Source organism: Castor canadensis, chromosome 13, assembly GCF_047511655.1.
Source record: "Castor canadensis chromosome 13, mCasCan1.hap1v2, whole genome shotgun sequence".
In the NCBI taxonomy this organism is placed as follows: Eukaryota; Metazoa; Chordata; class Mammalia; order Rodentia; family Castoridae; genus Castor; species Castor canadensis.
In genome coordinates this window covers 75,044,320-75,060,689 of record NC_133398.1, presented here as the reverse complement: position 1 = coordinate 75,060,689, position 16,370 = coordinate 75,044,320, and the positions used below count along the sequence as shown (strand labels likewise).

The 16,370-nt window shown below is 35.1% G+C and overlaps 1 protein-coding gene across 1 annotated transcript in view; it reads right to left on the bottom strand.

Annotated features, from left to right (window-relative positions):
- LOC109700567 (aldehyde dehydrogenase 1A1-like) overlaps positions 1 to 16,370 on the bottom strand; it is a 39,151-nt gene that overhangs the window by 17,073 nt on the left and 5,708 nt on the right. Inside the window, exons 3-9 of the mRNA XM_020185792.2 lie at positions 13,423 to 13,563; positions 12,573 to 12,702; positions 10,994 to 11,055; positions 8,895 to 9,023; positions 8,369 to 8,482; positions 3,656 to 3,758; positions 1,623 to 1,807 (exon numbers count right to left, since the gene is read on the bottom strand). Of these exons, the coding sequence (XP_020041381.1) occupies positions 1,623 to 1,807; positions 3,656 to 3,758; positions 8,369 to 8,482; positions 8,895 to 9,023; positions 10,994 to 11,055; positions 12,573 to 12,702; positions 13,423 to 13,563 (864 nt within the window). The remainder of the gene's footprint in view (positions 1 to 1,622; positions 1,808 to 3,655; positions 3,759 to 8,368; positions 8,483 to 8,894; positions 9,024 to 10,993; positions 11,056 to 12,572; positions 12,703 to 13,422; positions 13,564 to 16,370) is intronic.

Below are 16,370 nucleotides of genomic sequence, written 5' to 3'. Positions count from 1 at the left end.
CCATGTTTATTGTAGCGCTATTCACAGTATTCAAGTTATAGAAACAACAAAGATGCCCCACTACTGATGAATGGATCAAGAAAATGTGGTATTTATACACAATGGAATTTTACTCAGCCATGAAGAAGAATGAAATCTTATCATTCGCAAGTAAATGGATGGAACTGGAGAACATCATTCTGAAGAGGTTAGCCAGGTTCAGAAGACCAAAAATCATATATTCTCCCTCACATGCGGACTTTAGATCTAGGGCAAATACAGCAATGTTGTTGTCTTGGGTTGCAAGACAAAAGGCGAGCACATAAGGGAGGTATGGATATAGGTAGAAAACCCAAAACATGAAAGAATTTGATGTCTCCACTCCAGAGGAACTAATACAGAAACCTTAAAGCAACAGAGGTCAGCAGGAGAAAGGGATCAGGAACCAGTGTAAAGATCAGTTAGAGATGAATCAACTTGGGTTGTAACACATTTATACCTGGAAGCAATGCTAGGAATCTCTCTGTATAGCTGCCCTTAACTCAACTAGCAAAAATGCTTTGTCTTTCTTATTATGCTTACGTCTTCTCTTCAACAAAATTAGTGATAAGGGCAGAACAGGTTTTGCTTGGAAGCAAGGGTTGGTGGAGGGAGAAGGTGGAGCAGGGGGAAGAAATGACCCAAACAATGTATACACATGTGAATATACAAATAATTTTTTTTAAAAAAAGGAGTCCTTGGGATCTTCTGAGTCTTTTCTTTCTCAAAATATCAAAATACCTTCTTATCCTAGTAATTCAGTGCAACGTGATAAAATATGTATGTTACATACAGAGATAACATCTTACATTAATGAGTTAGATAGATTACTGGGTTACTTACTTTAGAAATCTATGAATATATAATTTTAAAAATCAATTTTAACTTCTTCCTCTTAAATACAGTGATGTATTTCAGCTCAATTTTTTTCTCTGTGATTGACTTGTAGGCATTTTATTAGAGAAAAATATTGTACAACCAATGTTCAATATTAAGTATCTTAGACACTCTCATCTACTTTCTTCACTTTTTGTGTGTGCCTATGTTTATACAGGTAGACAGATAATTAGAGAGAAAATACAACAGAAAAATTAGAATTATATTATTTTTCTTCTGTGAGATCAGTTTAGATTGGAATCAAATATATTTCTTGGAATTCATTTGAGAAGTTACCAAATAAGATAAAAATTGGCAATTCATCTATGTAGTCATTAAACTCAAAGACAAATCCAAAGTATAATGAGACTAATATGGAAAGAGTTTTTACTTCATTACCCAGTTGTATTAGGATTTTTAGGTTTCAATACTTGCATATGCCCAAAACTTGAGGTTTTCTCACTGGATACTTGGAATCAATAGTGCTTATTAACTTTTTTCACACCTTTAATTCCCAGCATGGCTCTTAAACTCTTCCTGGACATGAAAAATGTACAACCCAGGAACAGAATGATTTCTTTACATGGAAATCAGGGGGTTTAATCTCTATATTGATACATTATTGTTAAAGATGTACAGATGAGAGGTAAATCTTAATCACAATTAAGCCCTAAAAGTGAACTTTATTCTTGCCCCCCGGTATGGCTTTCTCTCTGTTGTTCACTTACCTGAGGGCCTTGAGTTATTCCTGGAGTCAGAGGATTTCCAAGAATATACTGCTTAGCCCGCTCAACACTCCTTCTCACAAACTCATCATAAATTGATTCCTCCACAAAAAGCCTGGATGCAGCTACACACATTTGGCCCTGGTGAAAAAATACCCCTTGGTGTGCAAATTCAACCGCATGGTCCACTGTAAAGAAAACAAGAACTTATTAAAGAAGAAATATTTTCTTTCTCTTTTTTTTTCAGTATTAGGGTTTGAACTCAGGACCCTGTGCTTTCTAGGCAGGTATTCTACCACATAAACCATGCCCTCAGCCCTGAAGAAGGAATACTTTCTATTTTTATATGTGCTTCTCAGAGGGGATATGGTGATATAGAAAGATGATGACTGTATAATCAGAGATGGGCTAAACATAGTTCATTATCTTAAACACCAGATGAGAAATTAATTTTTATAATCCTATATTTGCAAAGGAAATGGTAACAACCATTACTATCACCTACAATGTTGAGTAATATTAGAACTTTAATATGGACAGTACAAAGAATATGGATTTGATCATAAGATCAAATATCACTTCAGAAGATTTTTATAAGCATCTCCACTGACAGAAAATGAAGGTACCTATATTCCACTACTGTGAGTTTAATCCATATACTTATAGCACAGAGATAAACTAAATATGGATATAACTTTTTTTATGCCATGAATGTTTCTTTTTGTCCTCATGTTTTAGTTAGACAACAAAATAATCTGAACTGTCCATTTCCTTTAATAGTTGAAAATATTCTTAAATAGTCTCATCAATAAGAAAGTGAATTTCTGAAAAAATTAACAAAGTTAATCAAACTCCACTACTATTTAGAATCAACCACCAACCTTATGAACATTTTCTGGGACAGACATTTTCAAATCTATCTAAAGCACAGGTCATATTATTTTAATTATGCCTATAATTATTTGTTTAATTTAAATGACACAGTGTGCCTGGTTTGTTTCATTAGAATCTTGAGGTCCAAAGAAAAAGAATAAGTTCTATTTGCATTTTATTTTTGTAAATGATGAAGATTCAATTCAACATTAAAACAACTGTGTATGAATTTGTGAGGTAAACATAGCTGCATAAATTGTTGGGGAAGAGTTAATAGATAGGGTTAGAAAATTAGAAACCTTATCATTTTTGTAGAATGTTCACCAAGATATGCTCTAAGGAAGCTTTGACTAAGGTCACAATAGTAACGCAGATAAATTCTATGAACTATTTGTGTTTATGGCCTCATATCAATAATTCAACAGTTTAGGAGATTTGGAGGAATGTTTTAGTATTCATTTCTTGTAATGAACTCCTATGAAGGAAGTAATTTTGGGACTCTATAATCTAATATAATAAGAATTAACCTGTAATATCATATATGTGGATAACATCATAAGTGTAGATTTAATATAAGTAAACTCAACTATCCTTGATAGGAAAAAAAGAAATTTTAAAATAGTTTCCATTTCCTCTAGCCATCTTATCTAGTGTGCATAAGACTCAGAATGAAGGGAGATAACAAGTGTGAAATTATGGTCTCCCACTGGGAGTCCATATGCCTTCAGTCCACTATGCCTGAAGAATCTCGTCATGCTAACATAATGCACATAATTAAAGATAATGAATTATTAAATGCGCATAATGGATCCTAAGCACAAAGCATTTATGTTATCTAGTGTTCAGATTAGGAAATAGTAATCTATTCCAAACCCCAAAAAAATTGTATCCATAATAGTTTGTCTATTTGTTATAACTTCGGACAATTTAAAAGACTTTCTCGAAAGACCTGAACACAAATGGAATTGGCCTGTGTACCCATTGTGATCATAATTGAGGGCTTTTTTAAGAACATACTACTTTGTTAAACTTTGTACAAATGTTAGTATTAATTCCTTATACTTCATAGCAAGCCTGTTTGTAACAATACAAGTATACTGCATGATTTTATCAGATATCAAATAGGCAGAAGGGTGAAAAGTTATCAAAAGGGTAATACTCACAGTCAGCATCAGCAAACACAATGCAGGGGCTTTTCCCCCCAAGCTCCAGGGAGACTCTCTTCAGATTGCTTTTCCCTGCAGCTTCTTGGATCAGTTTGCCAACCTGAAATGGAACGTTGGAAAGGAGGAGACTTAGTTTGCTCTCATTAAGACACATTCTTTTATCATTTTAAATTTATATGATGTTTGTACCATCATTACATTTCATTGAGGGGAAACAGTAAATGACATTTTCCCCATATCCAAGTATGCAGACATGAGGTGAATCAGAAAAGTGCTCACAGGCAAGAGAGCAGAGATATAGAACATGACAGCTGACCTTTTGGGCACAGCTAGACAGGAGGTTATTAGAAAATCATCTGTGAATTGATCAGACATATCATGACCCAACCACAACTCATCTAATTTACATTTCATCCTTCAATTGATGTCCAGAAAACTCTGTCTATACAAGTCTACATACTATCCTAAATCTCATCTCTTTTCTTATTATATGCCCTCCCTAACCTGAACTGCTTCCAGGTTCTGTCCTTATATTGGTTGCAGCTCATATCTTGGCCTTTTTTGAATTCTACTTTGATGACTCTACATAGACATGACTCTTTCTTCTCCTGGTCTCCCAGACAACCAGATGGGCACTCTTTCAAAGTCAGCCTTGAGTTGTAGTATTGTAAGTATTGTATATGTATCATTTCCCTAAATAGATTTGTCACCTTTTGGACATTGTGACTATATCCTATCATTACATACTTCTCCTCAGTAGATTTTATCCCAGTGATTGACAACTCTCTCAATCTCAATTCTGTCTCTATCTGTCTCTGTCTCTCTCTCTCTCTCTCTCCTCACCCCAATCTTTGGACAGTGTAGTTAGAAGAATGAAATTGGAATTGAATCTGGGCTCTGTGTTCTTATTGAAGTGAGCTGGAATCCAACTGTTCTGGCTTCTTCTTTAATGCTAGTTGTTTCTTTGCAGAAGAAGACACTGCTTTTTTTTCTTTTTTGATCACTTCTCATCAAGATTACTTTGTATTGCTTTTTATATTTTAACTTCTCTAAAATCTGAACCATTATTTTCTTTATTATATTTATTGACACCTTAGTCCAATAAAATGGTCTTTGACATTTTTGAGGTAATCATTTTTGTTTTTTCTTTTATTCTTTGGATTTCTTTTCTACTCTACTTTATTCTCCAGATTTCTTTTCTACTCTACATTTTGGATTTTAATTGAATACTTATATTCCAACTGAACAAAAAGATTAGGTTTTAATTTGCTGTGGATAATGAACTAGCTACAATTATCTATGAAAGAATAGAGTATTTTTATTTAAAGATTTTATGAGACTAAATCAAAACCTTAAAATTAGATTAATGAAAATAAACTGAAGGTTGACATGCATTGAGCCAACACTATGTGAAATTTGCCATTTGCTTCTACAACTTCCTTCCTTCCTTCTTTCTATCTTTCCTTCCTTCCTTCCTTCTTTCCTTCCTACCTTCCTTGTTTTCTTCATTTCTTCCTTTCTGACAGAGTCTTGCTTTTTAGAACGAGCTGGCCTCAAACTGTTGATTCTCCTGCTTCCGTCTCCCAACTACTGGGATTACAGGTGTTACCACCACGTCTAGCATCCACAACACATTTCTTATGAACATATTCTTTTGTGGTGATCAGAAATTTTCCGTTTTCTACATAACATTTTTTATCTCTACTCTTTTGAGTTTCCCAGCTCCTTTCTGTGAATTTTTTGGCTTTTTTATATTTAAAACTTATTTTTACTGGAGAAATTCTACTAAAGTAGGTAACTTTTGTCTTGGGAATGAACTAAGATCAGAAGTATTTTTCTAGACCCTTCTGATGTCAAAAGAACTAATCCAAAAGCTGATTATAAGTAGAATGAGGAAGAAAGACTACATTTTTGCTTAGTGCAAGTTTAGATGGCAAATAAAAGGCTTCCTTGAGTATTACCCAAATGAAGCTAAGTCCAAAACAAGAAACTATGGATTTTTCTCCCATGATTTCATTCCCTTAGTTGGAAAAAAAGTAAAGTTTTATCATTTTCCTCAAAGAGGTCTGTGATAAAGACAAAGATAGGAACTGTTAAGACTTTGGGTGGACAGTATGTTCCATGACAGTCATTGCCGTATGAAGCAGAAAGAGGAAATGCTTGTGAAAACGCTCTAACCTACACAGTGTGGACGGGGTTCTACTTTAAATGAATTAATGAGACATTAAAATTCTTAGCTTGATAGAATGGGTCTCATTTTTACAATGAACACAAGGAACGCAATCCAATTCTTGTCCCTTAAATGGCATTGGGACGTTCCCTAATTTAAGCCAAACAACAAACCTGAAGCTGAAAGAAACTAACAACGGGTTCCTAAAAGCATTTGAGTTGTACTAATGCTAATTTATTTTCTGTGTGACTTCTAAAAACATTTTGTTCAGCATATTTTCAGAGGTTTTTATTATACTGCCTTCTGAGTAAGAATGAATAAGAAGCCTTTAAGAACATTCTGGTAAGGGAGTGATAATAAGACAATGAACATACACTTTCCTAGTCATATATCACAGACATGGGAACACAGATAGGAAGACTTTAAAATCAGGAGGCTTTTAGAACAGCAGATATGAGGAGCAAACCAGAGAGGGATCACATGGGACTTACACTAGAGTAGTTTCTGGCCGCACACACAATAGGCCATTTCCTGAGTACCAGTGAAAGAATCATCTTAGGTTGGGTCTTTCATGTCAAAGGAACCACGGCTGTTAGATGTTAGTCTCACTAACTCATTTCCCACATGTTTCATGGACTCTGCTTAACCTGATAAAAGCTTCTATTAAGAACAATGTGTTATTTTTCTTAGCTGGGCAAGTTCCTGCTTCTGCTAGCTGCCCTGGTTATGAAGCTGATAAACTAAGATAGTTATTGCTTACTTGAACTATTGAACTTCTTGTCTCCAAAGTCACTTTCTCCGAGTGTCTCCTTTCCAATTAGATAACTGCGTAGAATGTGAACCAAAAACTGGCCCAATCCAGGCAAAGGGCATCATTACACTAGAGATAAAAGCCAAGCACACTTGCCACATGGTGAGCTGCCTTCCCAGACTCTTGTAGGTTGCATACCCTTCTGTAGAAGTAAATTTTGCTTTGCCCAGTGGCTTCTGAGTTCTGTCGTCTCTCTCTTGTGACACCCCAATATCTCAAAGCTATTTCTAACACTAGGTAGGGTCATAAATGCTTTACTACTCATTAACTTGTTCACCTTTATACTGTATAACTCAGTAAAGTATACATTATTGCCCCTATTATACTTGAAATTAGGAAGGATATTTAAGTTTTCAGAGACACATTGGAGATGTAGAAGAAGAATTTGAATCTAGATGTTTTCTATCGTCTAATCTCAATGATGCCTTTTAGGTAAGCAAATGTCCTCCCCAAATCGGTCTTTGGGCTGAGGAGTGAGGCAAATATGCAGTGATGCTGCCACTGGAATCACAGAACAGCAGCCCACAGTGTAAACTGGAGAAGCAAGTGTAGGAACTGGAACCTGAAATGTATGTGGAGTCTCTGCTGGGGAAGGTTTAGAATGTGAGTCTGCAAAATCTGAGCCTTCCTTCTTTTACTTTCTCAACTTGGATTTCAACATGTGGGTTCACCATTTTTATAGTTATTTTTAGTTATAATTATTTTTAGTTATACTTATTATATATATAGTTACATTATATAGTTATTTTAATATCTTGGACATTCTCAATTCAGGGTTTGTTTCTTCCCTATCTCTATTAGGGATTTTCAGAATGCAACCTTTTTCTATGTCTATTTTCTATGTGATTAAAATGTATACATAATGGAGAGGCTAACTATGATTATAAAAAATTAAATTTCCCAGAACTCACTGTCTAAAATGTTCTTTTTGCTTGTCAATCTCCAGAGAGTTAAAATAGGAAGTTTTTTCTTAAAACCCAGTACTAACTCTAGCAACAATCTGGAAATTAGCATTCCATTCCATAAGCCCCTTTGTTGGTCTTTGTATATATCTTATCACATCCTGGCTTGTTTCCTATTTGCAGAGGCAGCTTTATGAAGTGGAATTATGTACAGTCCTCATCTTCTATGCTGTATACCAAATGAGAGGAATGTTAAACATCTAGCAATGCCAGAACATAACACAATGAAACAAGAATGTCTTTGCTTGATACAGGATAATTTCCCCATTCTCTGCCTCACCTATTTCTCCACACTGTGTGCATGGTTGGAGTCTTGATTTTTACTATCTGTCTGACCAAGATGAACCAGAGAGAACATCAGTAACATAGAGGGAAGTTGAGATTCTGGCTCCCTTTCAGGAAGTGTAGGGAAGACAGAACCTCAAATAAGGAGCTGAGGAAGAAACTCTGTTATTTAATTTTCCTAATCTGCAGGATACAATTGCAATGATTCATACAAATCACTGTGGTGATTATCATCACAAACTTTAACAATCACATGTCACAGGATTAGTGACTGTATTTCTCATGAGAGAAGGAAATAAATTCACTAATCCTTCTGACGTTGTAAGAAGTATTTCATTTCACCCAAACTTCATCTGCTTATGCTATATGAGCATATTTAAAGGCTAAAATTAGGAACTAATTAATAAAAAGAATTTTGTTACATAGGACATGTTTCTGATGATTAAAGATGTCAGACTTCTTAACTGAGTAAGTGACATTACCTCTGTTGAACCTGTGAAGGCCACTTTGTCAATGTCCATGTGAGAAGAGATGGCTGCCCCTGCAGTTGGTCCATAACCAGGGACAATGTTCACCACACCGGGAGGAAACCCTGCCTAAAAGATTAGAAAGCAAAGCACTTAAAACAGAATTCAGTGGCCTCCACCTTCATACAGATTTAAAATTCCTTTAAATTTAAACAGATTTTTAAAAGCCAGCAGGTCTTCAAGTAGCAGTTACAAACCAACTTATTATTCAATATTTGAAAGATCACTTCTTTGTTTTACCATGAACATATGTTCACGAGAGTTGGACAGAAGAAAGAAATAGTTGGTCACAAGGTTACTGACTCTGGTGGAGCCTCATTTGGGTTGACTGCCAGAAACCCCAGCCATCTCTCCTGCTACATGTATCCCCACCACTGGATAACTCCATTTGTAAACAATACAATACAGTAACCCTAAATGAGGTCCTACTGTTTAAATTAGGACTCGAATTCATGTGCATGTTTTGATTTAGGATCCTTACCTCTTTTATTAAAGATGCCACATGAAGAGCAGTGAGGGGAGTTTGCTCAGCTGGTTTGACAATCACTGTGTTTCCACAGCTAAGAGCAGGCGCTATCTTAGAAAGGAGTATAATCAATGGGCCATTCCACTAGAAAGCAATATTTAACAGGAGAGTATTTGAATTGGTCCAAGCCACATTTGGTAATGTAACTTCTACATTTATAAAACACCGCCCCCAGAAATGTGAGATAATAATTTTGTGGTTTCTTGTAATATCTAGTGTATCCCATTTAAGTACATTGCTAAAAACAACTAGTACATGATAAGTTCTGAGTAACCTAGATAGGACATGTGAGCAGAAAGAGCCTCATATTTGATGAAACGCTCTAATTTTGAATTCTTATTCTACCAGGGAAAAATCACTGTATGTTTTTCTATAGAATTAAGCATAATATATGTTATTTATGCTCAAAAAGTACGAGTATTCTCCTTTTACTTTAGGTTATTTATTATGTTCACCCAATAATATTATTAGCAGCATTTATAGCCAGGAAAGTTGTTTTGCAGTTCTGAGGTTTGAACAGAGGACTTTGCACATGGTTTCTGTATGTATATTTGCTCTACCCCTGAGCTATACCCTCAGCCTAGGACAAATAATCTTGGTAAAGACATAGGTGTCTAGGGTCTGGAGCAAAATACTTGGGTTCAGAGCTCAACAAAATCACTGAGCATCCGTGTGAACTAAGACAAGAGACTTGTTCTTTGTGCATGATTCCATCACTTGCAAGTGCTGATAATAGTCCTTCTGATTCAAAAAGCTGTCCAGAGATTAATCATGGAAGCAGGGAATGGATATATGTCTCTAGGACACCTACCTAGCACACACAGGCCTTGGCTAGATGTCTAGCACTGTACTGTATCATTTTTCAGCTTTTGAATAAAAGTCAATTACTTTAAAAAGGTTGATAAGGTTACACTTCAATCTCATTGAAACAAAAGGTAAGTCATTACCATTTCCTCATGTAAAAACTTCAGGACACATTACCATGTTTATATTTAGCCTTTTAAAATATGTTAGTCATGTTTAGAGAGTGCCCCTTTCTAAGATGCAAAAGAAAATATTATGATTCCATTTAAAGCTACCATTTTCTCACAGAGGAATTTGGGTATCAGCCTATTAAGTAAAGGTACAATACATTCCATACAATGCTCCAAATGGCTCTGGGATCATTTCTTCCATTATAATTAACAAATATGTTTCAGGATTTAAAATGTCTAATTGCTACTATTGACCATTGTGAGAAGTCTTAAAGAGACAACAAAGAATATTGGAGAGTAGTATTTGTCCTGCAGCATAAGCACCTGTGATGAGCACTCTGTCACTTCTTAAAAAGAGTATACATTAGAAATTTTCAAAAGCAACCCATAGAGTAAAGTGTTAAGATTGTTGATGCCATAATATTGAAAAACCCACAGGAGAGATACCAGGATGTAGGAGAATTTCTGGAGTCCCTAGTTCATATCCAACATGGAAGAACAGGTTCAACAGGACTTACTTCAAGACATTCAAAAAGACTGAAGGTGAATATGGCTGAAGTGCTTTCTCTACAAGAATGAATATAGCATATTTAAACCTGCCAAAATCACTCTAAGAAGGGAACTAAATTAGAAAGGAGAAAAATAGAGGGGATAAACCTCTTCCAAATATAATACATACATAGAAATTTCAAACAAAAATTTCTTTTGTCAAACATGAAGGACAGAATGTAAAACAATTCCTGGTGGACAGGGAAGAATGTAAGGAAAGGTTGAAGGAGGGTGATATGGTTGAAATGTTATGTACTCATATGTGAAAATAAAACAATGAGACCAGTTGAAACTATTCTAAGAGGAGGAGGAGGAGAGATAAAGGAGAATAATGGAAGGGGTGAGTCTCACTAAGATATATTCTAAGCACTTTTGTCAATGTCACAAAGTATCCCAAATACCACAATAATACATTTAAAAAAGACTGTGCATATGTAAGCATTCCTTTGTGTTAAAGAGTTTTAACACCAAATTGAATATAATTAGAGATTCCCTCTCCCTAGTTGGGAATTATATGGAAAAACAACTTACAGGAATGATTTGGCCACAAACACCAATAGGTTCACGTCTTGTATATGTGAAAACATCTCCATCTAGAAAATAAAGCAAAGCACAGTACTATAAAGGTAAATGTATTTGGCATTCAGTGAAGGATGTTTTGAAGTTGATGGGAGAGGAATACGTGAAAAGTAATTTTTAAAAAGGAAGAAAGAACATACCTCAACCCTTTGACAAAATAAAATATTGAGCCCTCAAATGGTATATTGGAAGGACAGGAACCATAAAACAGTTAAGTGAAAGCAAGTTTTGATAATAACTGAAAGATAACTTTCTCATCACTTAGGAGGCCTATTTTGTTTACCATCCTTATCCTCAAAGTTTTATGCAAAATCAGTGAGAAAGAATGCACAGTCATCTCTGTCTAAGAGAAGAACCATATTCTACTATATTTCCAACTGCTCAAAGTTCTACCACTAATATAATCTTTTTTTAAAAAAGGAATATGATTTACAAATGGTAATATCTCCCTACAAGACATAATCCTATCTAAGAACTTGTTCTAAAATATTTTTTTTCTTTTGCCTACTAAACAAGAAAGCAAATTCTCTTAATCCTATGGCCTGAAGTTACAGATATTTCCTTCCCATCAGGATTTGACTGAGTTCCTGAGAGCTTTGTTCTCTGTGTTCACCTCTGTTCTAGTTCTCACAGAAGCTTCCTGGCTATCACATCAAGCACTCTCCTTCTCAAGAACCATTGGGACTTTACTTGATTTTCCCTTGTTTTCTGAAGATAAATTACACAGCTACTAAAATAGCCCAGCACTTCTTGGTACCAGTATTGTCTCATTCCCCTTTTATTAACTTCCAGGCTACTACTTCTAACCCACTGGGTGCTCCAATTAGATCAGAAATGGATAACAGAGCCAGTCCTGGATATATATTCCCAAAGTCAACACCTGTATGGGAGTTAAATTTTACCCTTAATAGTTTCCAAATTATACATTTTCAAATGTCTGTTCTGGAGTGTGTATATCTTACTAAATAATGCATACATAAACATTTACATACAGAGATTCTTAATCCAGGCTATAAAAATAGTCTCATCTTGCTTCGAAGCGATTTGAAACAAATCAATATGAATTAATTTAAATAGTCTGTCCTATACTGAGTTTGAATGCACACAGATGAGCATAACAGATTCATCCTAGAACATGCAAAATACTTAAATAATTACATTATGGAAAGGGTATAAATGTCACTATGGAATAAAACCCAAATAAACAATTTCAGGGACCAACTTTTAAATGTTTGGGACTTGACAGAAAATTACTTCAAATCAGTGATAGTAGTTGTAAGAATGCTCTTACTGTAATATTTTCTAACATATCCCATGTTGCCTTCTGCATGATTATGCAGAAACAACTTAAACAAGCATTTATTGAACCTTAACAAGATTTCCACAATCATAACTGTGTTGGTTTAAAGTTGAGGGGAAAATAATTCTGCCTAATTTGATTTGCATCTTTAAAAGGAAGAGTTTGAAAATATTCAGCTTTGTTATCTTCTCACCCCTAAACTCACAATTGTGGCTTCCTCAATCTACTTACCACTCGGTATGGTGTAGCCATGGACCTTGTCGGCCCACCCTGCACAGTACTGTACTACTTGGATACACATTCCTAACTCCATCAGGTACGTTGGAGGAAATAGTTTTCCACCATTTATTGACTCCATTGTCTGAAAAACAGATCAATTCTCATATATAAATTCCACAATAATTTTAGTTTAAAAATGTATACTTAATATTTTCAACAAACATGTGCTAGATAATTTTAGAACTAGATGGAATCTTGAATCATCACATCTAAATCTGTTTTCCAAAAAAATAAGTGTTATAATAATTTGTTTATGGTCACCGGGAAAGATCCTAGTGAAACGGGTGCTGAGATCCCAGTTTATAAACCCTGGTGTCCCTTATATCACTATAGCTGAGTATCCTCCAGTTAACCAATGTTCTAGGAGTTGCTGACAATTGGAAATATAGCTAGCTGGTAAAAATGGCACCTACTTTCTATGGTCAGATCAGAGTTCCAACAAGATTTCACTTGTAATCTATTGTAATAATTGAGTGTTAGTGACAATAATCATGCTTCAATAATCATTTTAAATTTTCATTTTCCACCTGGGTACAACCAATCTACATAACACCAATTTAACACCTGGATCTTTCATCCGCAAATTTTCGCCTTTAGAATTTTCAACTAGGAACCTCCTGGTTTGAGCACTATTAACATAGTTATCATTTAAGAACTTCTAATAAAAGTGATGAGAGATTCCACCAATAGAATACAGGGCCCAGTAAATTTGTGTAACCCAATACATCATTGTAGGAGACCTGGAGTAGAGGAAGGAAATTCGTCCTTATCGTGCTCACTAAACCAAATTACCAATACTCACTGCTAGCAGCAGACGATCTCTTTCAATTAAGTCAGCCAGCTTGAAGAGCAGGCGTCCCCTCTGTGAAGCATCCATAGTACGCCATGGAGAGCCAATCTGGAAAGCCTGTCTTGCAGCCTTCACTGCCTTGTCAACATCTGCCTGTAAATGACACAGCAGTCAATTCAGTAGGGCTAACCCATTGGATTGGCAAATACAAAGGCAATAACCCTGTAAAATAGGCCAGGGCTCCTCATAAACAGACTCCATTAGCCCAAAGACTAGCACATTCTATACACTCCACTACAGCATGTTGGAATGACTCTTGAGTAATCTTTAGATAAACTCAACACAATTATCAAATATTTGATTTCCTAGAATATAACTGTTACCATATTTTAATAGTTGCTACTGTATCCTATTTCAACAGGATAGTTTGAATGTTAACTTTAATTCAATTAATATTCTAACAACTTTACACTTATTAGCTCAATCAGTTATGAATAATTTATGGAACAAATATGTTTCCTCATTTTATACATAAATAAACTGAAAAAAGAAAGTGAGAAGATTGGTCCAAGGCTAAGTAGGCTCATACTCACAAATTTGCAAATTAAAATGCTAATAAACTATTTTTTAATATGGATGGTCCTTGATTTGTGATAGGATTACATTCTGGCAGATCTTGATAAGTATAAAATGCTATAAATTGAAAATGCACTTAATACTCCAGACTCATCAAGTGTTATAGCTTAGCCTTGCCTTATTTTCACGTGCACAGAACATTGAACACCTATTTTGTAATAAAGTTTTGACTATCCCATTTAATTTCTTGAATGCAGTACACTGTACAGGGTATTGATTTTTAGCTTTGTGATTGTGTGTCTGGTAGGAAGCCTTGCCCTGCATCTTGAAAGAATATAGTATGGCCTATGCAAACTTGGGAAAAGATCAAAGGACAAAGCACAGCTTCTACTGAAAGTGTATCACTATTGCCTCTTATTAAAGTTGGAAAACCACACTTTCAAATACAGTAGTACATCTGGGATTATCTGTATTTATCATCGAACTGTTATGAATTAGTTTCATACAAGAAGGGTAACTTAGAGGAATAATCTGGTCTGATTTAGCAATAATTATACTGACTACAAGCAAGACTCATATAATATATCACTGATTATCTCACTGCCAAACTTTTGGGAGAATGATGAGTGTATGCAATAAGAATATGCATCTATTTCTTGCTTTGGTGAGAAATACATATATTTTAGATGTTCACTTAATCATACGTATTGCTTATATTTGGACACTGTTTTATGCTACAAATTGTAACCTTTTCCAAACTAAATTTAGAGACCATTTTTTGAGAAAAAAGGCAAACCACAAGAATCTGAGATTGCCAGCATGATCTGTGGATTCCATGGCTCATGGAATAAATGCAGCTCTGTGTTTAAACAGATATGCATGACATAGCTTTCATTTGGGTCCTTCTGCTAACTGTTCTGTTTTGGCCTTAGCCAAATATGGATTAACATAGGCATCCTGACCTCCCAAAGGGATGTGGTGAAATTGGTTTCAAGATAAATAATTCTACCATGTAAATACATCCCGTGAAAATGTTGCTATAAACAAAGATGGTCTTATAGTTATGCGTTTTTGATCCTCTTCTTTTCCTACATCTTATGTTTAATATTGCAGGAGCAGAAATAGAGCAATGATAATAAATTTATAGCTTTAGATTTGAATTCATATTCCTCTTTGTTAGCTGTGTAAGGTTTGAAGCATCCAACCATCCATTCATTGATCTAAGATTTCATACACACTCCATTCTTAGCATTCTCTTATCATCAGTCTGCTAGTTATAGAGTAATGAAATATTCAATCAAACAGGTACAACATAAACTAAATCATACTATCATCACTCCATTATATTATAACTAAAATCACAGGCAGTCCTCACTATCTAATAGGACATTAGTTTCAGGATTCCCTTGTAGATAGCCTAATCTTAAGAATGTCCAAGACTTTCCTATAAATTGATGCAGTATTTACCTATGCACAGCCTTCCAAATGCTATGACTCATCCCTAGATTACTTATAATACCTAATACTGTGTAAACATTAAGTAAACAGTTGTTGTATTGTTTAGAGAAATAAGAAAAAATATCTACATATTCAGTATCAACACAACCATGGTATACCAATTATTTAGTCTATGTCAGTAAGAGCCAAACATTTTTGATCTTTGTAGTGAAGTCCACAGATGAAGAGTTTATGAGTAGAGAGGGCCCATGTATTCTAAAGTGAAATATGTATGCTGGGCCACAATTTCTCTAAAGTTCAGTTTCCTTTAAAATCAGCGTAAATTGAATCACAGGGTTGTATTAAGGACAACATACAATAACCCTTGACACACAATTTCAATGTGAGAGACATCAGGTTAAGTGCTCATTAGATGAGACAATTTTGCTGTCCTAAAAGACAAAACTATATTAAATTTACTCTCAGCAATTCTGTATTTTTACATTTCCTTTCAGTTTTCACAGCCTTCTACTATTCTAGGCTCTTATTATTTCATAGTATCAACAGGTTTCCAAGTTCGTGCTCTTCTTCTCCAATTGCTAACAGGCTAATCTTCCTCATCGAGTTGCATCTTATCAATTTCCCTTTCAATGTTTTCATCTGCTTCATTTCATCAACACTCCCAGGGGCAAACCCCTGTACTGGGCCACATCTCACCTTCCCAGACTTTATGTTCACAATTTTTCTCCTCTAACTACCCCAGGCTTCCCAGCTACTCCTTTGATGTGTGTACACCTGTGTGTGTGTGTGTGTGTGTGTGTGTGTGTGTGTGCTTGTGCTTGCATAAGCATTTTTTAAATTTCAACTCCTCAGCTTTGCTACAGTCACTCAAGTAAGTAGAGGGATATTTGAGGTAAAATAATAACATATGAGTCTACAGAAGTCCC